Raw genomic sequence first — 27384 nt, forward strand, 5'->3', positions numbered from 1 at the left:
AAGTGATTGACATGACCCTTGGATGCAGCTGAGCACATCAGTGGCTGATTGCTGAAGGGTGGCATGCAGTGATCCAATCTGAGTCCAGGGCATCACCACCGAGTCCATCACCGTACCCACCAATGATACATCTCTTAAGCTCCTTCTGCGATATGGCGACAAGGACCTTTTTTGGGAACAAACCTCACCCACGTATAGATTGGGTCATCCTCCCGCCTGGCTCTTGTCTGCTCCATGCACAGCGTCGCACACAGGTTGCCTGTGTGATGAAAGGGGTTGAATCAGCATAGCATTGAACCGACATAACAGCATGTATGGTTGCCATACATTTCCCTGATATATGGCACATACTCTGTTCTACGGGGATGGTCTCCATCTCTGGGAGCGATGGGCGCCCAATATACAGTACAAATTGGTAGGAGGACCCGCTGTCAATCCTCAGCCTCACGACTGTGCCAGGAGCAAAATGGCATTGCCCCAAGTTGAAGCGCAGCAGCAGCCTGTGGGTAGGAAGGTAGTAGATCAGAGTGCACTGTAATGGATGTGGGAGATCTCATTCTGACCAAAAATGGGCAGCCAGTAATGTTTGCACAGGCAGGGTGTGCAGGCCGCGGTTGCAGGAGATTACCTGCCATGCCCAAAGGAACAAGGGTGCGTCAACATATCGCCAACCTCCTTGCCTTGCATCCTCAGGGACGTCGATGCACGTTGGTGCAGAAAGGTGCCTCCAGCTGTTGTTCCTCCAATAATTTTCGAGCCTGTCCGCATCGCACATCCCATACTGAATTCGACAAAGATGTTGCTGAACCTCCGCCTACAAAACCAGGATATTGCACACTTTGTATGGGTCTGGGCAGAAGACACCTGGCTGTGACTAGTGGTGGCCAAAACTTCAGATGGCTGCCAGGTCGATGCACAGGCTCACCACCTCTCATGTGCCCACCTCAGCAAATAGGGTGCGGACGTGGTTGGTAATATTGCTGTCGCACCAGCTACGAAATTCTCAACATAACCAGAAGTGTAGAGCGTCAAGAACTGCAAGTGTTCTCTGGGCGATGTGTAGGTCCCTGGCCAGAGTGGGGGGTTTCACATGAGGAGGGGACAGTGGCAAGGGTAAGTTTTGTGGCTAAGACTAGGGCTGGTGGAAACCCCTCATACAGACTATCACCAACCATAGGAATGACAAGCATGCTCCCACAGTCGTCCGTTGCAAGTACCTTGGGGGTTGCCACGCTCTTGAAGCTTTCTCATAGCCATATATGCTGTACTTGAGGATGATGACGCCTCAGTAGTGGTAAGGGGAAACACCTACGGCGGCACCGGGAGGGTTGTCCCAGGGTCCAGGCTCAGTCCGTATAACATTGTGAGGAGCCGAGCAGACAGGGCGGTCGTGTAGCTCACAAGGTCCAGGCTCTATCAAAACCTACATTTTAAGCCAGAGAAGCATACCTCATCCATAGTAAACGTCTTGTAAGTCAAAGGATGCCTCTCCAACCTCTGCTCACCAAGAGAGTCGATGGACCCCCGACAGTGGTTCAAAATGAATGAGAAATGGCTGCTTCATCTTTTTCACTTTCCTCCCGCGCATCCTGAAGACGGTACTGAACAGCTTGGCCTCCCAGCCAAACTCGGGCGTCACCAAGACCCCGAGATGATTAAGAACCTGCAGGAGCAGGAATGGAAAGTGGCGAGCAGCTACAGAACCAGGGTGCCAGCTGGTCCCACCTCTCTCCAAGATACAGGCTGCGGCCAGGTTGCTTACTATAATAAGCACTACGAAAGCCTCAAAGGGGGTGAAGTAGGTCTTGTCAAGGAAGTCTGGAAGCACTGTGGGACAATAGTCCTCTGCAGGGTCCTGGGAGTATGGCCGAACCGTGAACAGTGGCAGGTCCCCCTGCAAACAGGGAAGGAGGTAGAGCTCATGTACCATGCAGCACTGCCTTGGGGTCTTCTCGATTTCGTGTCAGATGAATAGCTTGTGATGTGTCCCTCCCCACTCATCAGTGACCCTCCGTACCTCTGGTCCTGAGCAGAGGCCTTGGCTGGGGAAGAGGACATGGGCTGTGCATGTAAGCACCAAGTATGCCTTATTCAAACCTTCGACCATATCGTATGCGGGGAAGAAGGGGTCAAGCTTGGTGCACCTCACATTGTGCTCCGCGCATGCCGCTCAGTTGCGCTCTTTGCAGGAGGTTGACTAATAAGCTACATGCACGGATGTAGAGTTAAGAGCTCTCCTCATCCCATTCACCCATACGTTTCGCATTCGGCTGAGGCTTGAACATGCCGACCTACCAGGATCAACATTTTGCAGGCTCCGTGAGACTCTGTCAATGACAGCTTCCCACATTTGCCATTCGTGCTCTGTGCGCACGGTACGTTCAGGAGTGTATATGATGTGCTGCGGATGCCAGGGTGGCAGGTACAGATGATGGTATGAATGTAAATTGTCAGATGCATGCTACAAGGTATGCAAGGCCTGTCAGGGTCCCAGGTTCCAGTGTGGATGTCATGGCGTGCGTGGCTGGAAAGCATGCAGCACTCACAAGTCGGAGGGTGTGAAGGAGGAAGGCCGCTCCCTGGTCTGCATTCGTCAGTATACCCTTGAGCAGGGTTCCTGCCTTTGTACCCGCGAGCTCTCTAATCCTTATGTAGTCATCCAGCCTCACAGCCCAGAACCTCATTCCACATTGCATGACTGGCGCCTCTCTCTACGCACGCAGCAGACCCTGCGCAGAATCGGCGGAGAGGAAGGCAGTGCTGCGATTCCTGCGAACAGAATTCCAATCCTCCTTGTCCTGGCAGTCGGGACCCCATGACCCCACTGGGAATGCACCTGGCAAGCTGGGTCACCACTGGGTGACATTCAAGCGCCACACCAGAACTCAACTTTGGGAGACAAAATGTGTCCACTGCCCAGAATTCACGGCCCCACTGGAAACTGGTCAACGCTGTAAGGGCACTTCGTCGGTCCTGCACATGATGAACTTCAGACATCTGATCACTGCTGGAAAAGGCACAGAAGCGCCTAGCAAGCCACAACTCACGTTGGTCATCCTTTCACGCTTCCCTTCTTTCATTGGTGCGCCAGGCTCATGGGGAAACAGAGACTCCCTCATCCGTGAAGGTTCCCGCCTCCTTTCGATGCGTTACATGAATGTATAGGACAGGTACATTTTGGCCTCCTTGCACGTTCCAGCTAGTCGGCACATACTTTGGGTATTAAAAAGCTGGTAGCAGATGTCGTGATGCGTCAGCAAAACCCTCAGCAGTGGATGCGCTACCTTTCCAGGGTTGGAGCCAGAATTCTTCCCTGCGAAATCCACCCCCTGCATGGAGGCAAACCCGTCTCCTGGAACTCCCTTTGAGTATTGCGGTTTTAGCAATTGAAGTACAAAGCAAGGTCTCGCAATCTGCTACTCTGGCTGATCATGTCGAGAGTCATCGGAAGAACTGTGAGGACGCTCCCGGAACGGAACGCAGGTCACAGCATGCTCGGGGGCGAAAGGCGAAGTTCGACTTTCCACTCAGTGCTGCTGCCATCATCTGGTCCTCAGTCGCAGGGATTCAGTGCAGCTAGATTGCCAATTGTGTGTGTCAAGCCTGCACTTATAACTTAAATCAGCAGGCATCCATCCAGAGGAGCACCCAAGCGCTGGATTCTTCACCGCTCAGCAGTAACATGGTGCATCCAAAACACTGCCACTGGAAGCCTTGCCCGTCACCATCAATGGTGCATGTTCATCAATACCTCGACGGCTTGAAGATGGAGTGGTGTGGAGGGTGGCCATTGATGCTGGCCGTGGCAGCATTGGGAACAAAGTGGCAGCTGGACCTGTCCCAGCACTCAAAGTAGCGACCGACGTCGAATCTACCCTCCAACCACTCTGTGATCGGGTCTGGCATGGAATTAGCTCCTGTGCAATTCGACGCCACGTCAGAGGGCCGGTTGCCTCACCCAGTCAGGCTCCCTCACTCCGAATCCCTGGTCACTCAACTCGCCTGGAATGCTGGTCTTGAGCTGCTCCTCATCCACGGGCTCCAGCTGATCCTCAGGAACAAAGTTGATGGGATCGTCAGCGATGTCATTCACCGTCGGTACCTTTGTGCGATTCAGGCACAGCAGCGCGCAGTAGTTGTCTGTGATGCAGAGATTGAGCCTGGTGAACAGGGGAAGGGGCCTGGGCTGAGCCAGGAATTAGGCATGCTGGTCTGTGATGCCAAGCAAGAGGTCGATGTCCTCCCACACCCACCCACCTGGGATGTATTCCGGGTGCCAGGTCCCCTCCTCCCTCTCGCAGCCTGTGTAGATCACGATGCAGTAGGCCTGAACATGATCCACGGCGCTGACAACCGTGCCGGGCCGGAAGCGGCACAGCCCATGCTCGTGCCGCTGCAGTTGCCTGCAGTGAAGAGGCCCGCAGGAGGATTTGAACTCCAAGGCGGCTGGGCTCTCAGGCCACAAGGTTGAGGAGTAAAGTCAGAGCATGGAGTGGCTAACCCCTGTGCTATCTCCTGCAGGCAGCCCTCCCAGCGCCCCCTCGCCAGTTTCCTACTCTGCCATTGGCGGGACGGTGATGAGGCCGTTGCTTTCTGGGTCCCGATGATCAGAATTCATCGAGATGCCACCACGTTTAAGAATTGTCATGACATCAAAGAGGCGGGCCAGGTGCCAATGCCGCCAGATCTGCAGAGCAGGAGGGAGTGTGGGAGGTGCGGGACACATGCTTCAACGACAGCTCACGCTGCCCCGCCCCAGGACCTCTGCCGACCCTCAGGTCCCCTGCCCATGTGATCAGCAGGGCCAAGTTCACACACCGGCTGTAGCTGATGGTATGCGTTGGGTCTCGTGTCACCCGGGTATGGTCTGGCACCAGCTTGGCTCCAGAGTACTCCCAGCAAGGTTTGTGCACGCTGAGCACGCCATGCGTCCCTGCGATAATCAACGGTGACAGGGGGGTGGAAGGGACAGATGTGCGGGTGTGGAAGAGTAGGTGCAGGACAGCAGTCTGCTGAGTGCGTCAGGCAGGGAGCGCTTTGAGGATGTGCCAGACCGAGGAGAAGAGCCCCATCCAGCTTACTGAACTCTACAGCACCTTGGAAGGACCCATTCCTTTGCAACAGCGTCTACGTAGCCCTGCACGCTGAGATGCAGCATGCGTTCTAACCAGAATCTATCCTCCTCCACGCCGAGGTAGTAGGGCAGCCTGGACTCTGTCTGTCCTCTGGATCGCAGGACGCTGTGAAAGGGGAAAGGGTCTCCTGTGCTGAACGCTGGCGTGTGCACTGGCGCAGCGCCACATGACACGATTAATGCATGCTTCCTCTGCCCTTCGAGCTCATACACATCCTCACCCAAGCCTCTCAGCATGGACCCCGAGCAACAGCCCACCGTACCACAAAGCACGCCCTGCCTCTGGCGGCTTTGTGAAGCACAGGTCCATGCGCACCGGGCGGCCCCCCTCCCCATTTTCAAGGGCGACAGCGAAAGCATTCCCTCTGAAGTCTAGGCCCCTGCCTCGCCAAGGCTCTATGAGTACGGAAAGGGAGTTGGCAACCTGCGAGGGTCAGTGGCCACTTAAGCGTCGTCCCGTTTGGAAAAACGCAAGCAGGTGCACCATAACAAGTCCAATCCAGGCAGCGTAAACAATGGGCACTCAATCACTCCTTGCTCTTACGAGGAGGAGCACCAAGTAGGCTTGACAGGGTGTCAAGCACTTGTCAATAGCAAAGTCGGGGAGAATGGTGGGGCAGTAGCCAGCTGAGTTTTCGCTGACCAGAGCTAGCTCGAAATAGGGTTGCTCACCCTACACGAACAGGGGATGCAGGAGGTTGTGTCACTCACAGGGCCTTGAGGGAAAATGCAAGACCTCTCAACTTCACGCTGTGTGCCTCAGCGCCAGAGTGCCAGCACCTCTGTTCTATCAGGGAGGCCGGGTGTGGGAAAGAGGGCGCGGACTATACACTCCAGCTTTGCGTAATTTGCAGCCTTAGTTGCCATGCCTAGGAGTGTGCGTGGCCGACAGGGTGCTTTGCTGCAGGATGCAGTGCAGCGACCAGACAGGTCGGAGCCATTTCTAACCGACAGCCTCGAGTAAACAGAAACTCCTGTCTTTTTCAAACAAAGTTAGCCTCAATGAAGCTTGGACATTCAAGATTGAGTCCCAGTTCACCTGTCTCCTGCTCTGCCAGCGCCGTCCTGGCTTTGGTCATGACTGGTTCCCACATATCAGGAGGTGAAGGTGTTGAAACTGGGTTGCTGGGGTCAGCCATCAAGTGCTGTGAGGAGTGACAAGGCACTAAGATGTCATAGGGTCTTTTGGGCAGAGCCTGGAGCTCAAGGTGCTCCTGACAAGCCAGCCACTGGCGTCTGCACGCTAAAATCTTGGCAATGCGGTTGCGCTGCCCTGCTCTTGAGCCTCATCACAACTCACCAGCAGGTTGACCAGGCGCATGAGGCATGAGTGCAGGGAGGGACCGAGTCGTCCTCCTTGGGCTAGACATTGAGCCTCACTTGGCTTGACAAAGTGTCCCTTGAGAAAGTCTGAGATGAGCACAGCCCAGAATCGCTTCCCACACTGGGTCACAGGCATCTTGATCCAGCCTGTCAGCAGTCCCTGTCACAAAAGGGCATTATGGTGCACCTTGTCAATTCCCTTCCAACCACAGAGCCTGGTCCACCACATCAACCCCGGAATGAAGGCCGCCGGAGTGGCACATGAATGTAGGAGGAGATGTTACCTGTAATCTAGGGTAACCTATTCGCATCAAGATGCGGAGATCTTCCTCAGAAACCCTCTTGTCCCACTGCAAGCGAGTCATTGCGCGAATTGCTTCGTTCTCGGCCTGGGGGAGACTGTGGCTCGGCCTGAGACCCTGCTACAAGGCTGCTATGCATACGCACCTTGCAGACAAGACACTTCACCTCACCCGACTCCTGTCGCCATAGATGCTTGCTGTTGCCCGTGTGCCAATGCCATCAGGATAGTGTGCGGAAGGCGCCTCTGCCCATCGATGTGCGTACACGTAGGGGAAGTAGATCCTGTCCGTGTAAGCCCATGCTTCCCGGCATGTGAAGCCTACTCGACACATGGCTGCATCCTCAAGGAAGTCACCCAATGTTTCTCCAGTTCGAACAAGAATCTGGATGAAATTTGGCGCCGCGCCATTAGGAGACATGGCCTGGTTGCACTGCGCTCCAGAATATTTACGAGACGTCGTGAGAGCGCTTTCGCTAAAAATGCCGGTTTTACTATGCCTCTATATACATTTGGCACATTACAAGGTCGATCGCGAAATGAGTTGGAGCAACGCTCCACCAATAGCGAGATCCGGGGGAGGCAAGCTGGGAAGCAATGACCCTGCCAGCTGGCAACCATGGCTTTTCTAAATATTACCCTTCCTCCCCTCTCCCCCACACGAGAATCTGCGAATGCGCTGTATTGCTTTCCATTGCATGTGTCTCTCGCTGACTCCATCAGCTGTCCGAACGTGTGTCCGTGCGCCGCGCCTGTCGCCGATTCTGGACTATCTGTTGAACCACCGCGAAGTCTTTAAGAGCATGTACCCTCCAAATGTTTGGCTGATTCAAATCGATTGCCAAGATTTAGATTGTGCTCCACTATTCTGTGTCACAAGCCTCATGCACGCCCTCCATGGCGTACCCGGCTCCTCCAAAGCGATGTTGCATTTGAAATGGAGACCTTGCATAATTCAATGAGAACAAACAATCCGAACAGCTGCTGGCTTGCTGATGATATCCCATAGTGCCAGAGATGACCTCCTGTTGCCTTCAGACCCTCTCTGTACACACACAGAGGCACTTCACCATCTGCTGACCATCCTTTTGGCTAGCTCAAGGTATGGATTTTCCTTCCTCCTCTCACCCACCTGCGGGGACAGCAGTGGTGTCAGTACATGTGCAACCCTGTATTACTCACATACGAAAGTCCTGCACCTGGACTCACTCGCAGCGCGACATACTCATTCCGCATGTCTTGGAAGAGCGCGGTGGGGGGAAGGTGGCCGTTCAGAGCGGCCAGGGCGCAGTTTGGAACGAAGGAGCAGAGGATCCTGTCCCAAGAATCGAAGAAACGTCCGATGCCGGGCCTGAGCTTCAACCATTCTGAGAAGGGGAAGCGCTTGACGTAACTTCAGGGAGTAGCTCAGCATAGCAGCAGCTATTGTCCAACAGGCAGTAATCAGACATGTAATCAGGGCATCACCAACAGACTCATGACCATACCCACCAATGATGCACCTCTTCAGCTCCTCCCGCGGCACGGCTACAAGGCTCCTTTCAGGAGCAAATCTCACCCAGGAGAAATTTGGGTCTTGCCCGCGCCTCACCCTCGTCTGGTCCATACACAGCGTTGCACACAGATTCCCTGGATCAACAATGGGGCTGAGTCAGCATAGTGTGAAGCCTGTCTGACAGGGGTATCATGTGCCATGCCTTTTCCCGTGGAGAGGCACATACCCTGCCCGATGGCGTTAGTCTCCACATCTGGGAGTGCATGGCCTCCAGTGTACATAACAATGCGGTAGGAGGACCCAAGATCGCTCGTAAGCCTCACGACTGTGCCAGGAGCATAGCGGCACTGTCCCAGTTCATGGCGCAGCAGTTGCCTGTGAGTGAAGGTAGTTCAGAGTGGGATATGATGGACATGGGGGATCTCATACTAACCAAAATCCTTGACAGCCGGTGAAGCTCGCAAGGTCAGAGACTGTGCAGGCTTCACTCGCAATAGGTTGGAGGTCAGACCCAAAGATAGACATGCGCTTCATGATGACAACATCATGCTTGCCTTGCATCGCTGGGAACATCAATGCATGCTGTCGCAGGAAGTTGCCTCCAGTTGTTGTTCCTCCAGTATTTTTCGAGCATGGCCTCATCACGCATCCCAACCCGGATCCTAGAAAGGTGTTGCTCATTCTCTACCTACAAGACCAGGACATCGCACGCTTTGCATGGGCTGTATGGACAAGAGATCTTCAGCTGCCACTGAAAGATGTTGGAAGGATGAGGTGGCTACCAGAGTCATCCACAGCCTCAGCATCCACTATGCACAAACCTCGGCCTGAAGAGCGCGGACATGCTCAGCAGTTTCGCTGTCGCGCCAGCTGCCATGCTCCTTTCTCACCCAGATGTACAGCGCGCCAAGAATGGCAAGTGCTCTACGAGCGACATATTGGTCCCTGGCAAGGGCGAGGGCGTTAAGCGTGAGGAGAAGACAAGTGGCATTGCGAGGGTGGCTTCCAGGGCATAGACGGGAGCTGGTGGAAACGCGTGATGCAGACAATCAAACCAACATCAAGGATTGCAAGCATGCTCCCACAGCCGCCAGTAGCAAGTACCTTGGAAGTTGCCACCGCCGGGAGGCTCTCTCGTAGCTCTGTACGCTGTACTTGAGGAGGAGGTCCCCCCAGTAATAGTAGTGACCAGGATGCTGGACAACATACTGGGGGCAATCCCAGGGTTTAGGCTCAGTCCGTATGACACTGCATGTGTAGAGGGAGGATATGCAAGCATGGTATGCACAAGGACCAGGCTCTGTCAAAGGGCTAGCTCTCAGGCCAGGCAAGCATATTTCATGCACATCAGCTGTCATGCATGGAAGATCTCACCTATCCCACCTCCTCTCACCAACATAGCTGATGTCTACCAGGAAGTGGTTCAAAGTGGATGTTTATGGGCTGCTTCAGCTGTCTGAATTTCCTCCCACGCGGACTATGCACGCCAGCTTTGTTTCGTCTGCAGTATTTGATGCCATGCCTAGGAGTGTGAGTGGCCAACAGCATGCTTGGAGCACACAACCTGCAAGCTGCTGCGCATATGATAAGCCAGGTGAGGAGCCGAAGTTTTCCGACCACATCCAAGGAAAAACTCTCCATGTCCTGACGAACAAAGTCTGCCTCGAAAAATAGCCAAGGCACCATAGAAAAGCGAGCCTCAGCTCACCTGTGTCCAGATCTGTCAGCGCCCTACTGACTCTTGCCAGGACAGGCTCCCACATATTAAGACGTGAAGGTGCTAAGACTGGCTTGCTGGGGTTGGACATCGAGTGCTGTCAGGGGCAAAGAAGGGTCATATGAAGACTCTGGGAGGGCATGCAGGCCTAGGTATCCTTGGCAAGCCGGTCACAGCTCCCCCATCACCAGCATCCCCAGATTTCTAGTGGGTGGCCCTCTCCTGCGTTTCCTCTCAACTCACCAACAGATTGATAGGGCGCAGGAGGCGTGTGTGGAGGTGAATTTTGCGGTGCCGCTTTGGGGGTGGGAGCCTAATCTCTTCATTCTTGACCTAGTACTCCTTGACAAAATCTAACAACAGGGTACCCCAGAATCGATCTCCACATTGGGTCACGGGCATCTTGCTCCAGCATGTCAGGAGTCCCTGTCACAACAGGGGATTTTTGTACCTGGTAAGGTCTCTCACACCTCACTGCCTGTCCCATCAAGTCACACCCAGCACACAATCCAGCACCGATACCACATCAATATGAAACCACATAATTCCTGCAACTTTGAGAACCCTAGGCAGATAATATCGCAAAGATGGTCCCTAGACCATCTTTTATCCCACTGCAGGCGCGCTATCGCTTTAAGTGCCTCGGTCTCGTCCTGGGGGAGTGACCGGCGTAAAGCATGATGAGATCCTCGTCATCCTGCCTCCGACGTACAATGCACAGGTACCTTGCAGACAAGGCACTCCGCCTCACCCGAAGCCTCTAGAAAAAATCTTGTGCTGTTGCTCGTGTGAGTTCGCCGTCTGGGTAGTATGCGGTAGGTTCCTCTGCACAACGGCGCGCGTACACGTCGGGGTGGAAGACACCGCTGGTATAAGCCCACGCTGCGCGGCATGTGAGGCCTACTCGGTACAAGGCTGCATCCTCGAGAAAGTCACCCAACCTATCTCCAGTTCGAATAAGGATCTGGATGAAGTCTGGTGCTGCCTCTCCGGGTGTCATAGCGCGGTTTGCACTGTGGCTCGACACGTTTACGGAGTTCCGTGAAGGGTTTCCGCTGAACACGCTCTTACTGATGCGCCTCCAACGAACTTGAGCACCGCTTAGGGTCGATCGCCAAAGGGGTCGGGGTGTCGCTACAATCGTGGGAAACTATGGATGGGGCTTGGGATCAACCTCACAACATCACATAGGCTGGTTCGTCGCATGGCGCGAATCGCAATAGTAGACTCCAAGAATTAATCACTGGTTCCCAACCCGCTCAACCCATGGGTGCTTCTTCTTCTCCTCACCTTTCTCACGGAAGAACATGGGTCGTGCCCGCACTATCCAAGGTGTGCTCTGTAGATTGTCGTACAAGCACAGTGGCAAGCATTCAGTCTAGGCTCCACACATACCCGAGCGCTAGGGATGGAACAGCATTGATGTGGACATGACAATACGTAGCCTGGAGAAGCTGAGCATTGCTCCATCGTCGACAAGCGGTATCCGTGCTCCGGCTCACAGACCCAATGATATCCACGCTTCCCTGTCCACCGATGGCAGCGCTTCTCCCCAGATTCGTTCGTGCCACGATACTTTACTCAGGTCATACTTAGCATGCACGACAGGAGCAAGAATCGCATAGAGGCCGCGTCTAACCCTTCCTCCCTGTTACAGGCAGCCATGGGACAGCTGTTCCGACTCGTGCTTTCCGGGACGCTGGAGCCTGCGCCCCGACACCCTTAGGATTCGAATACGAAATGGGGCATTTAAGGAGCAAGTCGAGCAGCTCTTGCACGAGACAATCTACTCGTATCCATACCATCAGATCCTTCAATACCCATCATCCATCAGGGCAGCCCTCAGACCATCACCAGAGACCCCGGGTGCACTCTGTGCCAGGTACACCGATCGCGCAAGTACCTGCCGTACGGGGCGCGACGCACGTTCTCACACCTCCAGATGCATCCCAGTTGCTTGTAATGACCCCGAGCCACCAACTATCATCACGTAGGTCCGTCCCACCTCGCCATGGCGTCGCTCCGCCGACGCGAGCTGCTGCAGATCCTGTACCGCTCTGAGGCCAAGGCGCCCCTCCTCGTCTTGCTGGCGGCCTCCCCCTCCCTGCGCATCGCGGTGCCCTGTGCCCAGCTCAGTCCCGCCGCGGCGGGGACTGGGTCCCGCGTGTCCGTCGCCATCAAGGCCACGCACCCCGGTGGGGAGGTGCTGCTGGACTGCGGGGTGTACTGGAGCGGTGCCCCCCCCGGCCCCGTGGCCATGCACTACACAGCCCTCCTGGCCCACGCCGATGAGGACACCCTGGAGGGCCTCGTGTCCCGTCTGGACCAGGTTGGGCATGCCGTTGTTAACTTTTAGGCCTGTCTGGGTCGGGCGGCGTGGGATCGTGACTGCATGTCATGCACCTCTGGTGCGGCCCACAAAGCAATCCCAAGGCACTGGCCATGCAGGCAGGAGGATGCCTTGCCTGTGTCCTGAGCTCCAGGGAGCCGGCTGGAGGCAGGAGCCTTCGGCAAGAGGTCCTCACCCCCCCTACACACGCACCCTCTCGCCAGGCACCCTGCCTGACACCCTCGCACCCCTTGCGACCCTCCCCCGCCCCGGGCAAGTTGGCGGTGTCCACCCTGGCTCGCGCCCTGAGCCAGGAGGAGTCGGGTCTGGGCGTGGCCACCCCCTCGCCCCAGGCCAGCCGCCCGCAGGGCCCCGCCGCCTACGCCTCGGCGCCCCAGCGCACGCTGCCGCGCATGCTGCTGAGCAGCGTGGAGGAGAGCGCGCCGCGCTCGCCCTGCGCGCCGCCCGGCGGTGGGCCGGGCTCCGACTGGGCCGGGACCGCCTCCCCCGTCGGGTCCAGCCTGGTGGAGGACCTGGACGCCTGCCCCACGCCCCCCTTCAGCAACGTGTTCACGCCGCCGTGGGCCGCGGCGTCGCCCGAGGCTCGGCGCGGGCCGGCGCTGACGGGGCGCCCGGGCGCCGACGCCGCGGCGCGCATCGCCGCGGCGATGGCGCACATGGGCGCCGCCACTCCGCACCTGGCGGAGGCGCTGGCCGACATCGCGTCGGCGCACGGCGCGGGGAACGCCCTCTTCGAACAGACGCATGTGAGGCGGCCATTGCTTGGAGGAGTTGGAGGGGGGAGGTGACTGACGGACAACGGGAAAGGGTGGAGAGACCCCACGCAAGAGTGCCAGGTCGGGGTGTGCCAGACTCCATCAGGCGCATCGTTTACGCATGCAGTCCTGTTCAGGCCAGGTCCGACCCCGCGCCCACCTGACGCCCACCTCTGCGGCAGGACCTGCTGAACCGCGTCCTGGAAATGAAGGACGACGCGCAGCATGCGCTGGACCGGTCGACGATGCTGGCCTGCGCCCAGCGCGGCGCCTGCCTGGCCTGATGAGCGAGGTCCTCGTGAGTGGGTGCTCCCGGTGCCTCGCCCGGGGCGCCTTTGCCCTGTCAACCTCGTCGCATGGCGCGTGGGGAAGGAGGCAGTGCCTCCCCTTGCCGGCATTACCTGCAACTAATCCGAGCATGCTCCAAGTGCATGCTACGACATTCCCAGCACATGGAGAGCTTTACTGCACAACAGCTGCACAGCATGTGCGCTCTCCCTGACTCTGACCTCGGGGCATGGCCGACCAGTGACGCGACCTGGCCCCGATTGTTTGCAATAGCCCATACCTGGGGCACCAATGCAACCAAATGCTCGGCATGGGGAGGAGCTGAAACCCCACCGGGCTGGAATAGAACGGAGGGAGTCAGGGAGTACCTTTCCCTGGTCCCAATAAATCCTTTTTACGATAAGTGCTCCAACCTTTCATCCCTTTCAAATTTTCCATGTGCCTACTTTTTTCGAGGTACCTTGTGTACTGTCTCCATACCTTCGAAAATGTCATGCCATCCCATGACACCCTACCTGTGGGTGGGTAGCTTCGTCCCGGGTTCCGTTGTCGGGACCAATAGTGCTGTTGTGGCCCAGCCAACGTCACACATCCGCGAGTTCACATACGCATCTTCCAACAAGATCTCCCCATTGGTTCAACACAACCGAAACTCGATGCGATCATTCACGAGCCGCCTGGCAGTATTGACACCCTCTCGCCTGCATCCGCAGGGCGACGTAGTGGCCTCGATGTCCAAGGGTGAGGCGACGAGGGAAATGCTGTGAGTGAGTGAATGATTGATTCCGGAAACAAAGATTTGTCCTCACCGCCAGAGATACCGCGACCCTTCTCACCCTGGTTGTGTGCACAGGGCTGGACCTCACGTCATGGTCTGCCGGATTCCACTCACAGAGGGCCCTGCTTAAGGGTGAGTCGGCTTGGCTGTTCAATGAATTAAATATGCATTTGTGTTTACCCATTGCTGATCATTCAATCGCAACTTTTTCTTTTCCTGCACGACAGATGGAGAAGAGAAGGCTCAGGAGCATGTAGGGAAGGGTGGTGACCCCCAGACCAACAAGGGTCACAAGATGTACGAGCAGGACAAGACAGCAGGGGGAGCGTACGGTGACAGGGACGACCCCAGCGCGCAAGGTGTTCAAGGTCGTTTGGTGATGCGTGTTGGGGCTTTGTGGACGGAAAATGGGGTTTGGTGCCACACGAATAAGAATGTGGGTGTGGTGTTGGCCAAGGAACCATGCCGTGTGGTCACCTTGATTAACATGGATTCCGGAATGATGACTATTGCCTAGGGAGCAAGAGGATCCTTCTACCCTTTTATTCGTGAGTGCAGTGAGATACTCTCAATCATGATGTCTGAAGACCAAGCCATCACATGCCTCGTTGCAGGCGTACAGCCCACAGAGGGGAGGGATACCTCTGACATAGTTCAGGAGGACACTGCGGCCACCAACGTCACGCCTGCGGAGTCTGGAAATGCCGAGGGCGGGTCGCCCATGGACAAGAGCAAGGACAGTTCAGGTGCGGGAGGATCTTCAACTGCCGGGATGATTGCCCGGCACGGCCGGTAGGTGCAAGGACCGGCATCCACCTCGATCTTGTCATTCCTGCGACGCCCATTCCCTCTATCAATGCCCATGCAGAGTCTGTGCTTGGAGTGCAGCCATCTGGTGGAGGCTAGTGCCTGAAAAGCAACACATGAAGTCCAACTCAATGTCGCTGCACCTGGCCACCCATATCTCTCTTCCCCCCGAATGTCATCATCCTCAAAACGTGTAACGTGGCTGCTGTACAAGGACAACCGCCCTGGTAGGCAAGTAGGACTGGGCCAGCATGCGTCCCAGTCTAAAGTTTCTGCTTGTACATGGTGCCCCCCCCGCACGTGAGGCGCTCCTGGGCCACCAGGTGAGCGAGAAAGGCAGACAGCTGGTCCAGGGTCTTGTCGTAGGGCGGATCGGACACAAACATCTGCGAGAGGGTGTGGAGCGTGCGTCAGGGCCTCCGACAGGGTGCTGCTATCTAAAGTCAGGTATTAGCCAGGCAGGGCAGAACAATGATCACCATGCCCCAGTGCCTGCATGAGCAGGCAGAGCCGCTCGCATTGCCATCTCCTTGTGGTTCCTCAAAAGTCACACCTTGAGCATGTTGTGGATGCGGTCCTGGGGCAGGCTGTCAAAATTCGCCAGCATTCCCAGGATGAACGGCTCGTATGCTGCCATGGCCTGGCATGGGGTGGGCAATGTCAGAGTCGGGGTGATGGAGTTTTGCAGAGCAACAGAGCGCCGGGGTTGATCGCAGCATGCTGGCAGGTGCTGAACACTTGGGATCTGGGTCAGGAGCGGGTCCAGCCTGTACCCCGACATCGACTCACGCCCACCTGTAGGCCTGCATCCAGTGCCGGCCCTCCGCCCTCCGCCCCCTCGTCCTCGGCGGGTGGACCGCTCCAGCCACCGGTGCTGGCCTGAAGGACCCTGTTCCTGGCATACACCCTGGCTCCTCCAGGCTGAGCAGCCTCATGCAGCACTCCTGTGCACAGAGTGTAGCAGTCTGGGCGAGCTGGAACAAGGGAGCAATGGCCCTTCTTCACACATCACCCCCTCAAACCTATGTGCAATTCCTCCACAATTCCCCACAGCCTGCCTTGCTGGACCCAGAAGCTGGCATTCCGTCGCGCCATGGCGGGCGTCTGGCCCGTCTGCTCTGCCAGCTCAGCCTCGCCCCATTCGCTGCGCTCTCGGAAGCTCAGTAGGGTGATGGCTTGCGCAGGGGTCACCTGCAAGGTCGGGGTTGGGGCGATCAGATGTCAGCAACGCAATTCAGAGTGGCAGAATCGAGATATCTGGTGCCTGTCACTGCACTGTTACCTCCAGATGACACAATCAGTACACCATGAGTACTCAATTCGACTGATCCAGGATGATTTTCCACAGCCAAGGCCGTCCTTTGTCCCAGCGGACAGACACATGCAATGCCACCCAAGTCCTGGGTTTCGCGAAGGCATGATCCAGGCACACCAGTCCTGAACCACGCCCCCTCCACAAACCACCCCCCTGGACCCACAACTACTCACCGTGAGCTCCAGGGCCTGGTCCCCCACCGTCACTTCCAGCTGCACCACGCCCTGGGACGGGCACCACTGCAGCTTGCGCGGCGCCTTGAGCGCGTGGTAGGCCTGGCCGTACTCCTCCAGCCAGCTGCCCACGTCGGGCGGCAGCCTCAGGTCCGCTTCGTCGGGGGCAGGCACGCTGCCTTGGGGCCAGTACAGGGCGGAGAGCATGGTGGCGGTGACGGTGGCGGCCCGCTCGCCGCGGGCAGCGCATCGGGCTGCCGACCGGATGTTGGCGTTGATGCGCTTGGAATCCGCCAGGTCCTGGGTGTTTGGTGAGGGATGCATGCCAGGAACGGTGGTTTGTACGGCATGGAGGGCGATTGCCTGATGGCATGGAGATGGACCGGAGAAGTCGGCACACAGCTGCATATGGCGATGTTCCTCCTGCGGCTCGCTGGGCATCAACTCCTGGCAGCTCCGAGGCGCGGCACCCCTCACAGGGCAGCAGATCTCAGCACGCAGAGACCATTGCTCCCCCCTCACCCCACCACCTCAACCCCCCACACCGCCCGAACCTTCCCCACCCCCCCTGGATACCCAAGTGGAACAGCGCAGCAGGCTCCCAGGCCCAAGCCGGGTCACCTTGAGCATGATCTCGGCGGTGTGCAGGACGGCGTCCCCGAAGCGCAGCTTGAGCAGCTCCAGGGTGCGCAGCTCCCGGTCGCAGTCGTAGCCCTGCTTGGCCAGCAGCCTGTCGGCCAGCAGGGACCTGCGCAGTGGGAGGGGTGGTGGGTTTGCTGTTGGGGCCAGGGTGGCAAGGGGCCTGATTGGATCAGGTGCGGGTGGTTACCCTCCCCATGTGGATCCTGCCCCTCGAGCGGATCACCTGCATGCAGCCCTTCACCAGCAACGACTGGTCCGACAGCCCCAGTGGAGTGCACCCCCCTCCAGTGTCGCACCAAACACACTGCACCATCCCACCACACCAATGCGCCAACCCACCGGTACTCGGTCACGAGGAGGTCCTTTGACCCCCAGATGCCCACCAGCTGCGACACGGCATCGCTGCCGGTCACACGCTCCACGGCATCCACTGCGCGGCAATGACGCAAGCCGGTGTTTGTGTCCGAGGGTGTGGCTTGTGGGCGCTTGGACCCCCAAGAAGGAGACAGGGCATGGCCTGCTCGAAGCCCTCCCCCCATTCGCTACGCACAGGAAGCCCACCCACCCCGGCCCCGCACCTGGCTCGGGGCGCCAGCGCTCAGCCTCGGCCAGGGCCTGGAGGTCCGCATCCGGCCCGTCAAAGCAGGGTATCAGAGGGACCTGCATACGAGGACGCAGGGGCCACAGGGGTCGTTCAGCTTGATACTGCTCTGCTGGAAGACCGAGCTCAACTGCACCGTTGACAACACCGGCCTCGCGCCCCTCCCCACCCCCATGCCCCAGCCCACCCCTGCGCCGCCGGCCTCGCCCTCGCCCTCCAGCTCCTCCAGCACCACGTTGTCCTCGCCCTCCTCGTCGGCCGTCAGCAGGCCCACAATGCAGCGGATGGCGTCCCGCCGCGTGCGCAGGTAGTCCTGTGTGGCCGCGCGTGCCGGGGCCAGGGCCGTGTCTGAGGACAGTTTGGGGGGAGGGAGGTGGGACGAGTAGGTGCACATACTCACAATGCTGTGCAGGGCACACCTGGGGGCCGATCCTTGCAGCCAGGGCCGTGCCTGGCTGCACCCTGGGATGCTCGATCCAGCCCAGCAACAGTGGTTCACCGACCTGTGGGGTCCACATGGCGCATGGCCCGAATGGAGAAGATGTACTGCTGCACGATGTCCGATGTGGCCGCGCCTGGAGGGAAGGGAAGCAAGAGTGTGGACTGGCAATGGAAACAAGGGACCTTGGGGCATGACTGACCAGGCACAGACCAGGAGCCAGCGGCGTCCTTCATCAGGCGTTGACCCAATGGGGGGAAAGGTCGAGGAGCAAGACTGTCCCCAAAACTTATCGAAATAAGCAGGCTCCTCCACCTGGATGGAGCAGGCGCTTCTTGGTGGCTGCAGCAAAGCACTGCGCCACATGGCTGAGGAGACTGGTGTTCTCCAGGCAGGCACGCAGGTCGTGTAGGGTCGGCAGGCTGGGGCGGCGGGGACAGCAGTGCGGAAGATTGGGGTCAAGGGCAGTATTTACCAGCGGCATGGGTATGGTTTGCGACATGCACAGCGCTCCATCCATCTTTCTATGCACGCAGCTCCCCAACCTGCAAGATTCAATGCTCCAGAGAACCCCAGCAACCCCCGGTCGACCAGACGAGCAATACCTGTCGGGGAAGTCCACCACCAGGTCAAAAAGGGAGTCGGTGAAGATGAGGCCGGCCCGCTCGTAGACAAAGTAGCGCAGGCGCTGCTCCCACAGGTGCCAGCCAGAGGCCTGTGAGGGGAGGTTTGATGGTGGTGAGAACCCTGGAGAACTGGGCAGTCTGGTGTTTGACATTGTGACCCCCGGCTCGTGTGGCAATGGCGGACCCTCTGCCTGGCATCGCCTGGCCACGGCCTCTACAAATGTTAACCTCACATGCGCCCGAAACACAATGTGCCAAAACCAATCCCTACATACCCCCGCCTCGGGCAGGAGCTGCTGCAGGAGGCGGAGTGGCCAGGAGGCAGTGTACTCAAGAGCCTCGGCGAGCCAGGGCGCAGAGGCGTTCCGCGTCGCCCGCTCCTCGAGGTGGGCCTGCAGGTGGCTCAGCGTCCCCGCCACCGCCGCCTCGACGCTCAGCTCCTGGTGGAAGGTTCGGGGGGGGCGGGGACGCATGGTGTTTTGCTGGGGAAACATGGCAGCAAGCGACCCCGGATGCCATGACAGGGCGCGGTGTTCCGATCAGGACCATTGCGTGATGGTTTCAGAGCATATGGGATTCCTCGTGGCCGATGGGCCAGCAGGAAGGTCGTCCCAGTGCCCTCACTCTGCAGCACCTTTGCTCCCATGCGCTCCAGCAGCGCGGCGAGGCTGCGTGCCTCCTCAAGCGCCCGGCCCTGGCCATGAGGATGAGGCAGAGCGGCTGGAGCTTGCTGACCAGGGAATCAACATGTTGAACAATCGACATTCACAGGCCAGCATCCTGCGTGCGACAGGCAGAGGCGCACCGTGTCATCCCGGCTGAGGGTGTCCAGGGTGTGCTGGAAGCAGCCCTGGAGGGCCCGCCCCAGCTGGGCAAGCGTGTCGCGCCTGAGCATTGTCACCACCCCACAGGATGGCAGAGGGGCTGCCCGGGATCCCCCAGGGTGTGTCGGTCTGGCCCGATCACTCAGGTGCATGGACTCCTCCAGGGTCTGGCCGGGGAGGGGGTGGGGAGAGGTGCTGCGCATGACGCACGCTGGCAACCTACGCAATGATGCACGCCACGCATAGTTCACGTACCTGCAGGATGCTTTCCAGCTCGTGGCAAGATGTGGGGAGTGCACCTGACGCACACAGCCGCTCGTGCAGGGCCTCCGAGACGATCTCATCTGCATCCATTGGCAGCCTGTGAGTCATTGTCCAGCCAGAGCTCGCGAACGTGGGCAAAAGGGTGGTCATATAAACGTTTCTGGTTGTATTCGACGCTCGTTATTGATCACAGTGGCTGCTTGCTGATGAGGATGGCCCCGGGCATCCCGGGCAGGAGAACCGTACACATCAAAAGTGCCAAAATGGGGAGTGATCTGGAGACAGCGACTGCCTGTAATTGCCGGGTCGGGCCTGAATCTAAGGCATGACACCGATCACCCCTCATTCAGCATCGATCAATGTCACTGGTGATGTGTATGAGGCTGACGGGGTGGGATTCGAGCTCACGGGCGCGCGCGAGGACCCCACGTGATAAGGAAGTGGTATGGGGGAGGGTGGGGAAAGGGTGAAGCGCAAATGGGCATTAGCAATGCACTTCTCGATCAGTATGAGCTTTACGAGCTAGCCTACTCGCATAGTATGCTCGTACAGGCTCGCGAGCGCCTATCAGGAGGAGCGTGGAGTCCCGCCTTCGGAGTGTGGGGTTGAGCGTATGGGCAACAAGGTGTCGACCCGTACGGTGAGGTGCTGGTGCGTGCGCTCCCAGGACCCTCTCATCGAGTTGGCAAACAATCCTTTGCGTATATTGAGCCAATGCCCATCTTCCAACAATAGGCTCGACGGAGTTCCCAGAAGCATCCCGTCCCCAGCCCCGGCCAGCCCGGGCCTGCACCGTCGGCCCCCGAGGAGGATTCAGGGGAGGCGCAGGACGGGGATGAGGGGTACGGCCTGCGTTTTGAATCATGTCCGATCATTCGCAGCGCCTCCCAGGCCTCCCTGAGCGACAAGGCGGTCAGCGACTACGAAACCTTCATGCACCGGCAGCTGGAGCTGAATGAGGCTCGGAGGAGTGAGATCCTGGCCAGCCTGGGCGTCGACTTCCACACGCCCCAGAACCGCTTCGACAACATCACCGCCCTGGTGAAGAGCATCTTTGGGGTGGGCTTGTCCACGGTGTCCATCATCGAGGGCGACATGGCCTACTTCATGTCCCGTGCCGGGGACTGGGCCCCCGGCGCCCCGCGCAAGATGACGTTGTGCCAGTGCCTGTCTGCTTGCAACGACTCCAAGCTGCTGGTCGTGGAGAATGTGCAGATGGACCCCAGGTGGGTGGGGGAAGTGTGGCGATGGAGTGGGCACCAGTGCCACTTGCCAGTCTTGCGTGACGGCATGCAAGTTTGCTCTGGGGCCCACCTGCACGCACAGTCGACCCCCGGGACAGTAACTGAATGTAGTGTATGTCCCACTCCTACATTCCCTTTTCCAGATTTATGAACAACCCTTTTGTGAAGGGACCACCCAACATTTCTTTCTATGCTGGTGCTCCCCTGATCTCAAGCTTTGATGGGTCCAGCTACGGCACCCTGTGAGATGGGTTTTGTTTTCCGGGGCAATTGTTTCTGGGACTTACATGTCACTCATCTTCTGCTTGTGCGAAGGGGGTTTGAAGCGCACGATCCGAAATTATCCTCGGTCCCATGGAGCCTATCTGGGACCTGCCGTGTGCTCTGCACTGCAGTAACCACCGGATTAGGATGTGTGATGTTTATTTTGTAGCAACAGCCTGAGATTAATGCAACGAATGACGGAACCCAGGGCAGACCCTCAGCGTCCTCCAATCCCCCCCCCTTCCCCATAACTTTGCCTTCCAGGTGCCTCGTGGACTTCAAGCCTCGCTCTTTTCCCCCGCACATGTATGCCATCCTGGCCCAGTTTGCCGAGATAGTGACCCGGGAGCTGGAGCGTGACAAGGTAGGGTTGAGCAGCAGGTGGCTGGAGGGTGTAGCTGCCGCTGTTACATAGTTGATGTGAGGTTTTTGGGTGGCGCCACCTCCAAGGCAGGGAATCGTGGAGGCTGTACTTTCCTTTCGTGGGGAACAGCACTGTCTCCCACACACTGTCAGCCGTCAGGATACGGGTGGTTGTAGGGTGAATCGGGGGGAGCAGGGACCGATCAAGCACATCTTGGCACCGACCCTGCCCCCCACCCCCCTCATTCTCCATGATCCTCACAGGTCCTGGCCCTGCAGAAGGAGGCCATCACCGACTACGCCCTGCACCGAAACTCCATTGTGCAGTCCCTGGACGCGGTGGTGGAGCCCATCGTGGTGATTGACACCGGCCCCAGCCACTGGCCCGTGGTCTACATGAACCCCCCCGCCGGCGAGCTGACCGGCTGTCAGGCCTTTGTGGATTACCTCCAGCCCGAGCTGCCCTCCTTCTGGTCCTTGTTCCGCCTGGCGGAGGACGACACGGCGCCCCCCGCGGGCAGCGGTGCACGCGGCGGCGAGGCCGGCGGCGGCGGCGCCGCCACCGCCGCCTCTGAGTCGGGCAGCGGCACGCCCAGCATGCGGCAGCTGGCTGCCGCGCAGGCGGCCGCCGCAACGCTGGAGCCCTTCTCGCTGCGCGTGGTGCCGCGGCGCGGCGCCGCGACGCGGGGTGGCAGCGGCTCCACGGCGCCGAGCGACTCTGTCGGCGGCTCTGGCGCCCAGAGGGACGGCGGCGGTGGCGGCCCCGGGCCAGTCCCAGACGATCCCAGAAGCTCGGGCCCCGCCGCTGCGGGCGCCAGCGCCTCCAACCCCCACACCGCCAGCAGCGGCGTGTCCTCCGGCTCCTCCGCGCCGGGCGGCCCCGCCTCGGCCCCGATCCTGCTGGACCTGAAGCCGGCGCACACCTCGCACTTGCGCTCCGGGGCCACGCCCGACCTGGGCATCCCCGTGGTGCGCGAAGATTCTCTTGACTCTGCGAGCGACACGCTGGCCTCCTACTCGGAGCTGGACCCGGCGGCCGTCGCGGCCGCCACCGCGCACGCGGCGCTGGGCTCGCTGGAGGGCCCGCGGCGCGAGACCATGTACTTTTGCGTCGCGCGGCGCGCCGACGCGCCGCCCCCCGGCGCGCGCGCGCCCAGCGGCGCGGAGCGCGAGCGCCTGGCCGGGTCCATGGTGGCGGCCATTGCGTCGGGCATGGACGCGGCGCTGGTGGCGGAGACGCCCGTGGGCGGGCTGGCCGCCTCGCGCCGCCTGGCCCTGCCCGCGCACCTCTTCGCGCAGCGCCCGGGGCTGATGCGCGAGGTCACGCTGGGCTGCCTCATCGGCGTGGGCAGCTCGGGGCGCACCTACCGCGGCATGTGGCATGGCGGCCGCGTGGCCGTCAAGATCGTCGAGTGCTGGGCAGACCCGGGCGCGGGGGCCCTCCTGCGCCAGCGCTCCGTGGAGGTCCGCGCCGAGCAGGACACGCACGCGGCCGTGGTGGAGGCCGCGCTGGGCCGCGCCCTGGCCCACCCCCACATCGTGCCCACCTACGCCTACGCCGGCACCCAGGGCGAGGTGAAGAGGCGAGGGGGGTCTGTGCTTGGGTGTGTGTGCCTTGGCGGGGGCCGCGGAGCACCAGGGTGGAGGGCGGGAGTGTGTGGGTACTGCAGGGTGCCCACCGCCCCATCACCACGCCCCCCACCCTGCCATGCACACATTCATTCACCAACCCCCCCTTTCCCCACAAAATTAATATCCTCCAGGTGGACGCGCGCGGCCTGGTGCACTCCGCCACCTGGATCGTGCAGGCCTTCTGCAGCCGTGGGTCGCTGATCGAGGCCGTGCAGCGCGGCGACCTGGCGCAGGACGGCCAGCCCAACCTGCGGGCCATCCTGAGCACTGCGGGGGAGGTGGGCGGGGATTAGTCATCCGGAGTGAGGAGGGGGGGGGGGGGGTACGGAATGCGTGTAGGTGGGAAGGCCCATCGAGATGGTGTGAAGCAGAAGGGCAGGTGGGGGCTGTGCCCTGGGGTGGATGTGGGCGATGACATCGTGCGGCGCTTGGGAGGCATCGGGTTTTGCGGGGCAGCGTGTGCGGATGCGCCTTGCGAGGTGAGGACCCGCAGCTCGAGGCCAACAGGCAGCTCCACCGCCGCCGCCGTCGCCCACCCCTCCCACTCCTCCCTTTCCTCCCAAAGATCGCGGGGGCGCTGGCCTACCTGCACTCCTGCGGCATCATCCACGGCGACCTGTCGGGCAACAACGTGCTGCTCACCGCGCAGCCCAACGATGCGCGGCGCTGGGTGGCCATGGTCTCCGACTTCGGGCTGTCCCGCATCCGCGGCATGCAGTCGGTGCACTCCGCGCCGCATGGCACCGTCACCCACATGGTGCGAAGGGAAGGGAGGGGGAGGGGAGGTGCTGTGGAGTTGATGCTTGGGGTCAAGGGTTCTTGGCAGTGTTTGGAAGCCAGGTGTGCAGTATGGGGAGGACATGACCGAGGGATTGCCGAGGGAATGCCTGCTTCGACTTTTGCATGGAGTAAAGCGACAGTCTCGAGGAGTGTTCCCAGGTGGGAGCCTCTAGCTCCTCCCATTACACCCCCGAAAACTCCCTCCATCCTTTCCTCCCTGCAGCCCCCGGAGCTGCTGCGCGGCGGGCCGATGACCCACGAGGTGGACGTCTGGAGCTTCGGCACCCTGCTCTGGGAGATGTGCGCCGGGAAGCGGGCCTGGGACACGCTTTCCTACCACCAGGTCCTCCATGCCTTGGTCAGCGAGGGCCAGACGCTGCCGGTCAAGAGCCTGTCGGGCGTGCCGCCGCTGCTGCAGGTGGGCTTTATTTTTTGGGGGGTTGTTCCCTTGATACGGCTTTGGTTCTTGATGGCAGGGGCGCAATCGTGAGGCTTGGCCGGGGGGGGGGATCACGAAGTGCATCCTGTGAGGCAGATGACGTTTGCCGAGGGACAGGAGAACGCTCCACGAGGGATGGACCGATGGCGGTGACCCCGGGCTACACGATCGACAACCAAGATCCTCTTGAGTACAGAAGGCAGCAGGTTCAGACATGGATGTCCCTCCCTCTCTCACCAACCCCACCCTCCTCTTCCGCAGGAGCTGATGGCGTCGTGCCTAGCCACAGACCCCAACGACCGCCCCTCCTTTGCCAGGATCGGGCAGAAGCTCGGCCAGATGGCGCGTGCCCAGAGGCCAAGATCCTCGCAGTGACCCAGCAGCCCCCTGGTATGCTGCAGCTGGGCAGAAGCCCTACGATGCAGTGTCGAGGACCCCGCAGCTCCCTAGGCCAACCCTGCCGCCTGAAGAAAGCCTGATATACGTGGGACGGGGTAAGCCGCGGTGCAATTGAATCCCTTACTATACCTTCGAATACCGTTTTCTGCCCCCCCCCGGGTCCGCGACGGCAGGACTCACCTGCTCGCCCACGGGGGTATGGCCAAGCCCAACCTTCCCCACCATACGCTTTCCGTCGAACATTTCATCTCGTTCCCTGAAACTTACAAAATCCCCATCCCTGGGGTCCCAGATGTGGAGCATCTGGTGGTCCTGTGTTCCTCGACCCTGGATGCTCTGCTTGCCGGTGCGTCATGCGAGCGTCCTGGATGCCATGATAAGTTTTGCATAATTTAAACACTCTTTACAATGTCTGTTCGCTGCCAGGGAGTGAGTGGCTGGTTTAGGCAGAGGTGGGTGGATGAGGCGAGGCAGCTACGCCTCAGCTGGTCAGCCTGTGCATGCCATGGTATGAGTTTCCAGGTCATGGAAACCAGGGGATCAGCTGTTTCCGGATATCCTGTGTAAGGTTGTCGCTGGCACGAAATTGATCAGTGTCCAGGTGTGCCACGTATCCACTTGCCCTCTCCAACCAAGGACGGGGACGATCTTTGGGGGACGGCAACCCCCATCGATATTACACGTCGAGCTTCAGCCCCCACATCTCGTTGCTCCATGTTGTTGATCTTAGTACTTTAAACTTTAACTTCCGCCATGCATGGCTAGCGTTCTTCGTGCCTCGAGGTCTGACCATGTTTGGCAAGATCAGTTTCAAGACCCAGGTCGAGCTGGTCAGCCTCAAGCTCGACTTCGTGGATGGAGCTCATGCGCGTGACCTAGATGATGAAGAGTACGTCGAGCAATTGCATGCATGCGCTTATTCCTCCCTAGCGGCGAGCACGGCTTTGGCCCACGGCACGACCTCACTTGCCGAGGCTCACCGCGCACCTCAGGACGTTGCTCCTTTCCCCCTCACACAAAATAAACAGGTCGCCAGCCTCCCTTCACTCCACCACCCTGTCCTGGCCGGCGGCAGAGCCCAGGGACCAGGTCCTGGCGCGGGTGCGGGAGGCCCTAGAGGCCCCCTCCCTCTGGCAGGAGTTTGCGCGCCTCACGCTGCACACCGCCGAGGCCCCCTCCCCCCGCCGCCTGGTCCACGCCTCCTCCTTCCACTCAGAGCGCGTGCGCGCTGACCTCACCGTCCAGCGCGACAAGCTGGTCCTGCACTCCGTGGAGGTGGGCGCCCCCCCCTCGGCGCCGGAAGTGGCGACGCTGAGCGCCGCGCTGCGCGCGCTGCCCCTGGCCTCGCTGGGGTCCCTGCGCTGGCGCGGCCCCGGCGCCGCCGCGCTCTGGGCCGACCAGGACGTCTTGCGCGCCCTGGGTGCCAGGCTCACGCGCCTGGACCTGGCGGGGAGCGCTCTGGGCGCGCTCCCTGCGTCGGTCGGGGCCCTGCGCGAGCTGCGCACGCTGGACCTGACGGCCTGCGGCCTCAAGCTGCTGCCGCCCGTGCTGGGGTCGCTGACCGCTCTGCGCAGCCTGCACGCGGATGGCAACGACATCAGCCTCATCCCGGGGGAGCTGGCGCGGTGCGCCTCGCTGCGCACGCTGAGCCTGGAGGGCAACAGGCTGACCCACGTGCCCCTGAACTTTGCAGCGCTGCGCCAGCTACGCACGCTGAGCCTGCTGAGCAACCCGCTGGAGGTGCTGCCGGAGATCGGGCCCTGCGCCGCGCTGACCAACCTGTCCGTCGCCAACCTCAGGTCGCTGGGTTTGCAGGGGTAAACGGGGCGGCTCTCGAACAGGGTGGGGCCGGTGCTGGGCGTGGGCATCTGCACCGACGCCGTGCATGGTCGCACGCTGCTCATACCAGTGCCAAGCCCACCTTCCCTGCCCTCCATCTGCTTCAGGGTGACGAGCTCGCTGGACGGCTCCGATCTCTCCGTGCAGCTCCTGCCCCTGTCTGGCCAGGGGTACGGCCTGTGGGGGGAGTCACGGCGCGCGGCAGACAGGCTTCGCCCCATCTTCGAGCTCATGCTGCGACGCAGCGCGGGGCACCACCCCATCCTCTCCCGGTCCCTGCGTGAGTCACTGCAGTGGGTGTGTGAGGGGGTGCAAAGTGGAGAGCTGGAGGACGGGAACGGCGTGATGGTCTCGTCACAATGGCCTTGTAAAAGCTGCGTGTACACCCTCAGCTCCTTGACTCCAGCTGGAGCTCCCTTGTTTGGTTCCACCTCCCAGTGTGCAATGAGCAGAAGTGGGCTCAGCACGACGTTGCTCACAGCCACTGACAGCACTGCCCTTCCCCGACCTCCTGCCACCGCTTGCATGTGCCCCACCCCCATCACTCCCCCCTCCTCAAGGTGGGAAGCCGCCATGTCAGCACCCACCCGAA

General features: G+C 59.9%; 5 protein-coding genes across 5 annotated transcripts in view; 3 read left to right on the plus strand and 2 right to left on the minus strand.

Annotated features, from left to right (window-relative positions):
- Nucleotides 1–3937: 3937 nt before the first annotated feature.
- Nucleotides 3938–4648, minus strand: F751_6308 (hypothetical protein; the record flags this gene model as incomplete). Its single annotated transcript, XM_011403532.1, has 3 exons — nt 3938–4140; nt 4258–4403; nt 4557–4648. 3 exons carry the CDS (start codon nt 4646–4648, stop codon nt 3938–3940), a joined length of 441 nt encoding a protein of 146 aa, XP_011401834.1.
- A 7333-nt stretch (nt 4649–11981) lies between these two features.
- On the plus strand, nt 11982–13359 carry F751_6309 (hypothetical protein; the record flags this gene model as incomplete). Its single annotated transcript, XM_011403533.1, has 3 exons — nt 11982–12299; nt 12524–12727; nt 13258–13359. The coding sequence occupies 3 exons, from the start codon at nt 11982–11984 to the stop codon at nt 13357–13359; spliced, it is 624 nt and encodes a 207-aa protein (XP_011401835.1).
- A 1852-nt stretch (nt 13360–15211) lies between these two features.
- Nucleotides 15212–19639, minus strand: F751_6310 (Anaphase-promoting complex subunit 2; the record flags this gene model as incomplete). The annotated part of the gene is made up of 14 exons (XM_011403534.1): nt 15212–15334; nt 15502–15588; nt 16017–16139; nt 16437–16736; nt 17058–17184; nt 17418–17508; nt 17657–17738; nt 17849–18027; nt 18183–18254; nt 18434–18540; nt 18724–18833; nt 19020–19184; nt 19379–19438; nt 19550–19639. 14 exons carry the CDS (start codon nt 19637–19639, stop codon nt 15212–15214), a joined length of 1716 nt encoding a protein of 571 aa, XP_011401836.1.
- A 518-nt stretch (nt 19640–20157) lies between these two features.
- Nucleotides 20158–24929, plus strand: F751_6311 (Serine/threonine-protein kinase CTR1; the record flags this gene model as incomplete). Its single annotated transcript, XM_011403535.1, has 9 exons — nt 20158–20261; nt 20579–21058; nt 21605–21704; nt 21968–22093; nt 22616–23278; nt 23467–23613; nt 23901–24092; nt 24339–24533; nt 24816–24929. The coding sequence occupies 9 exons, from the start codon at nt 20158–20160 to the stop codon at nt 24927–24929; spliced, it is 2121 nt and encodes a 706-aa protein (XP_011401837.1).
- Nucleotides 24930–25744: 815 nt separating this feature from the next.
- Nucleotides 25745–27384, plus strand: part of F751_6312 (Calcium-independent phospholipase A2-gamma) — a gene marked incomplete at both ends in the record, with an annotated part of 7090 nt that continues 5450 nt past the window's right edge. The window contains 3 exons of the mRNA XM_011403536.1: nt 25745–25842; nt 25982–26752; nt 26900–27072. Of these exons, the coding sequence (XP_011401838.1) occupies nt 25745–25842; nt 25982–26752; nt 26900–27072 (1042 nt within the window). The remainder of the gene's footprint in view (nt 25843–25981; nt 26753–26899; nt 27073–27384) is intronic.

The sequence above is a fragment of the Auxenochlorella protothecoides genome (assembly GCF_000733215.1).
Source record: "Auxenochlorella protothecoides strain 0710 unplaced genomic scaffold scaffold86, whole genome shotgun sequence".
Lineage (NCBI taxonomy): Eukaryota > Viridiplantae > Chlorophyta > Trebouxiophyceae > Chlorellales > Chlorellaceae > Auxenochlorella > Auxenochlorella protothecoides.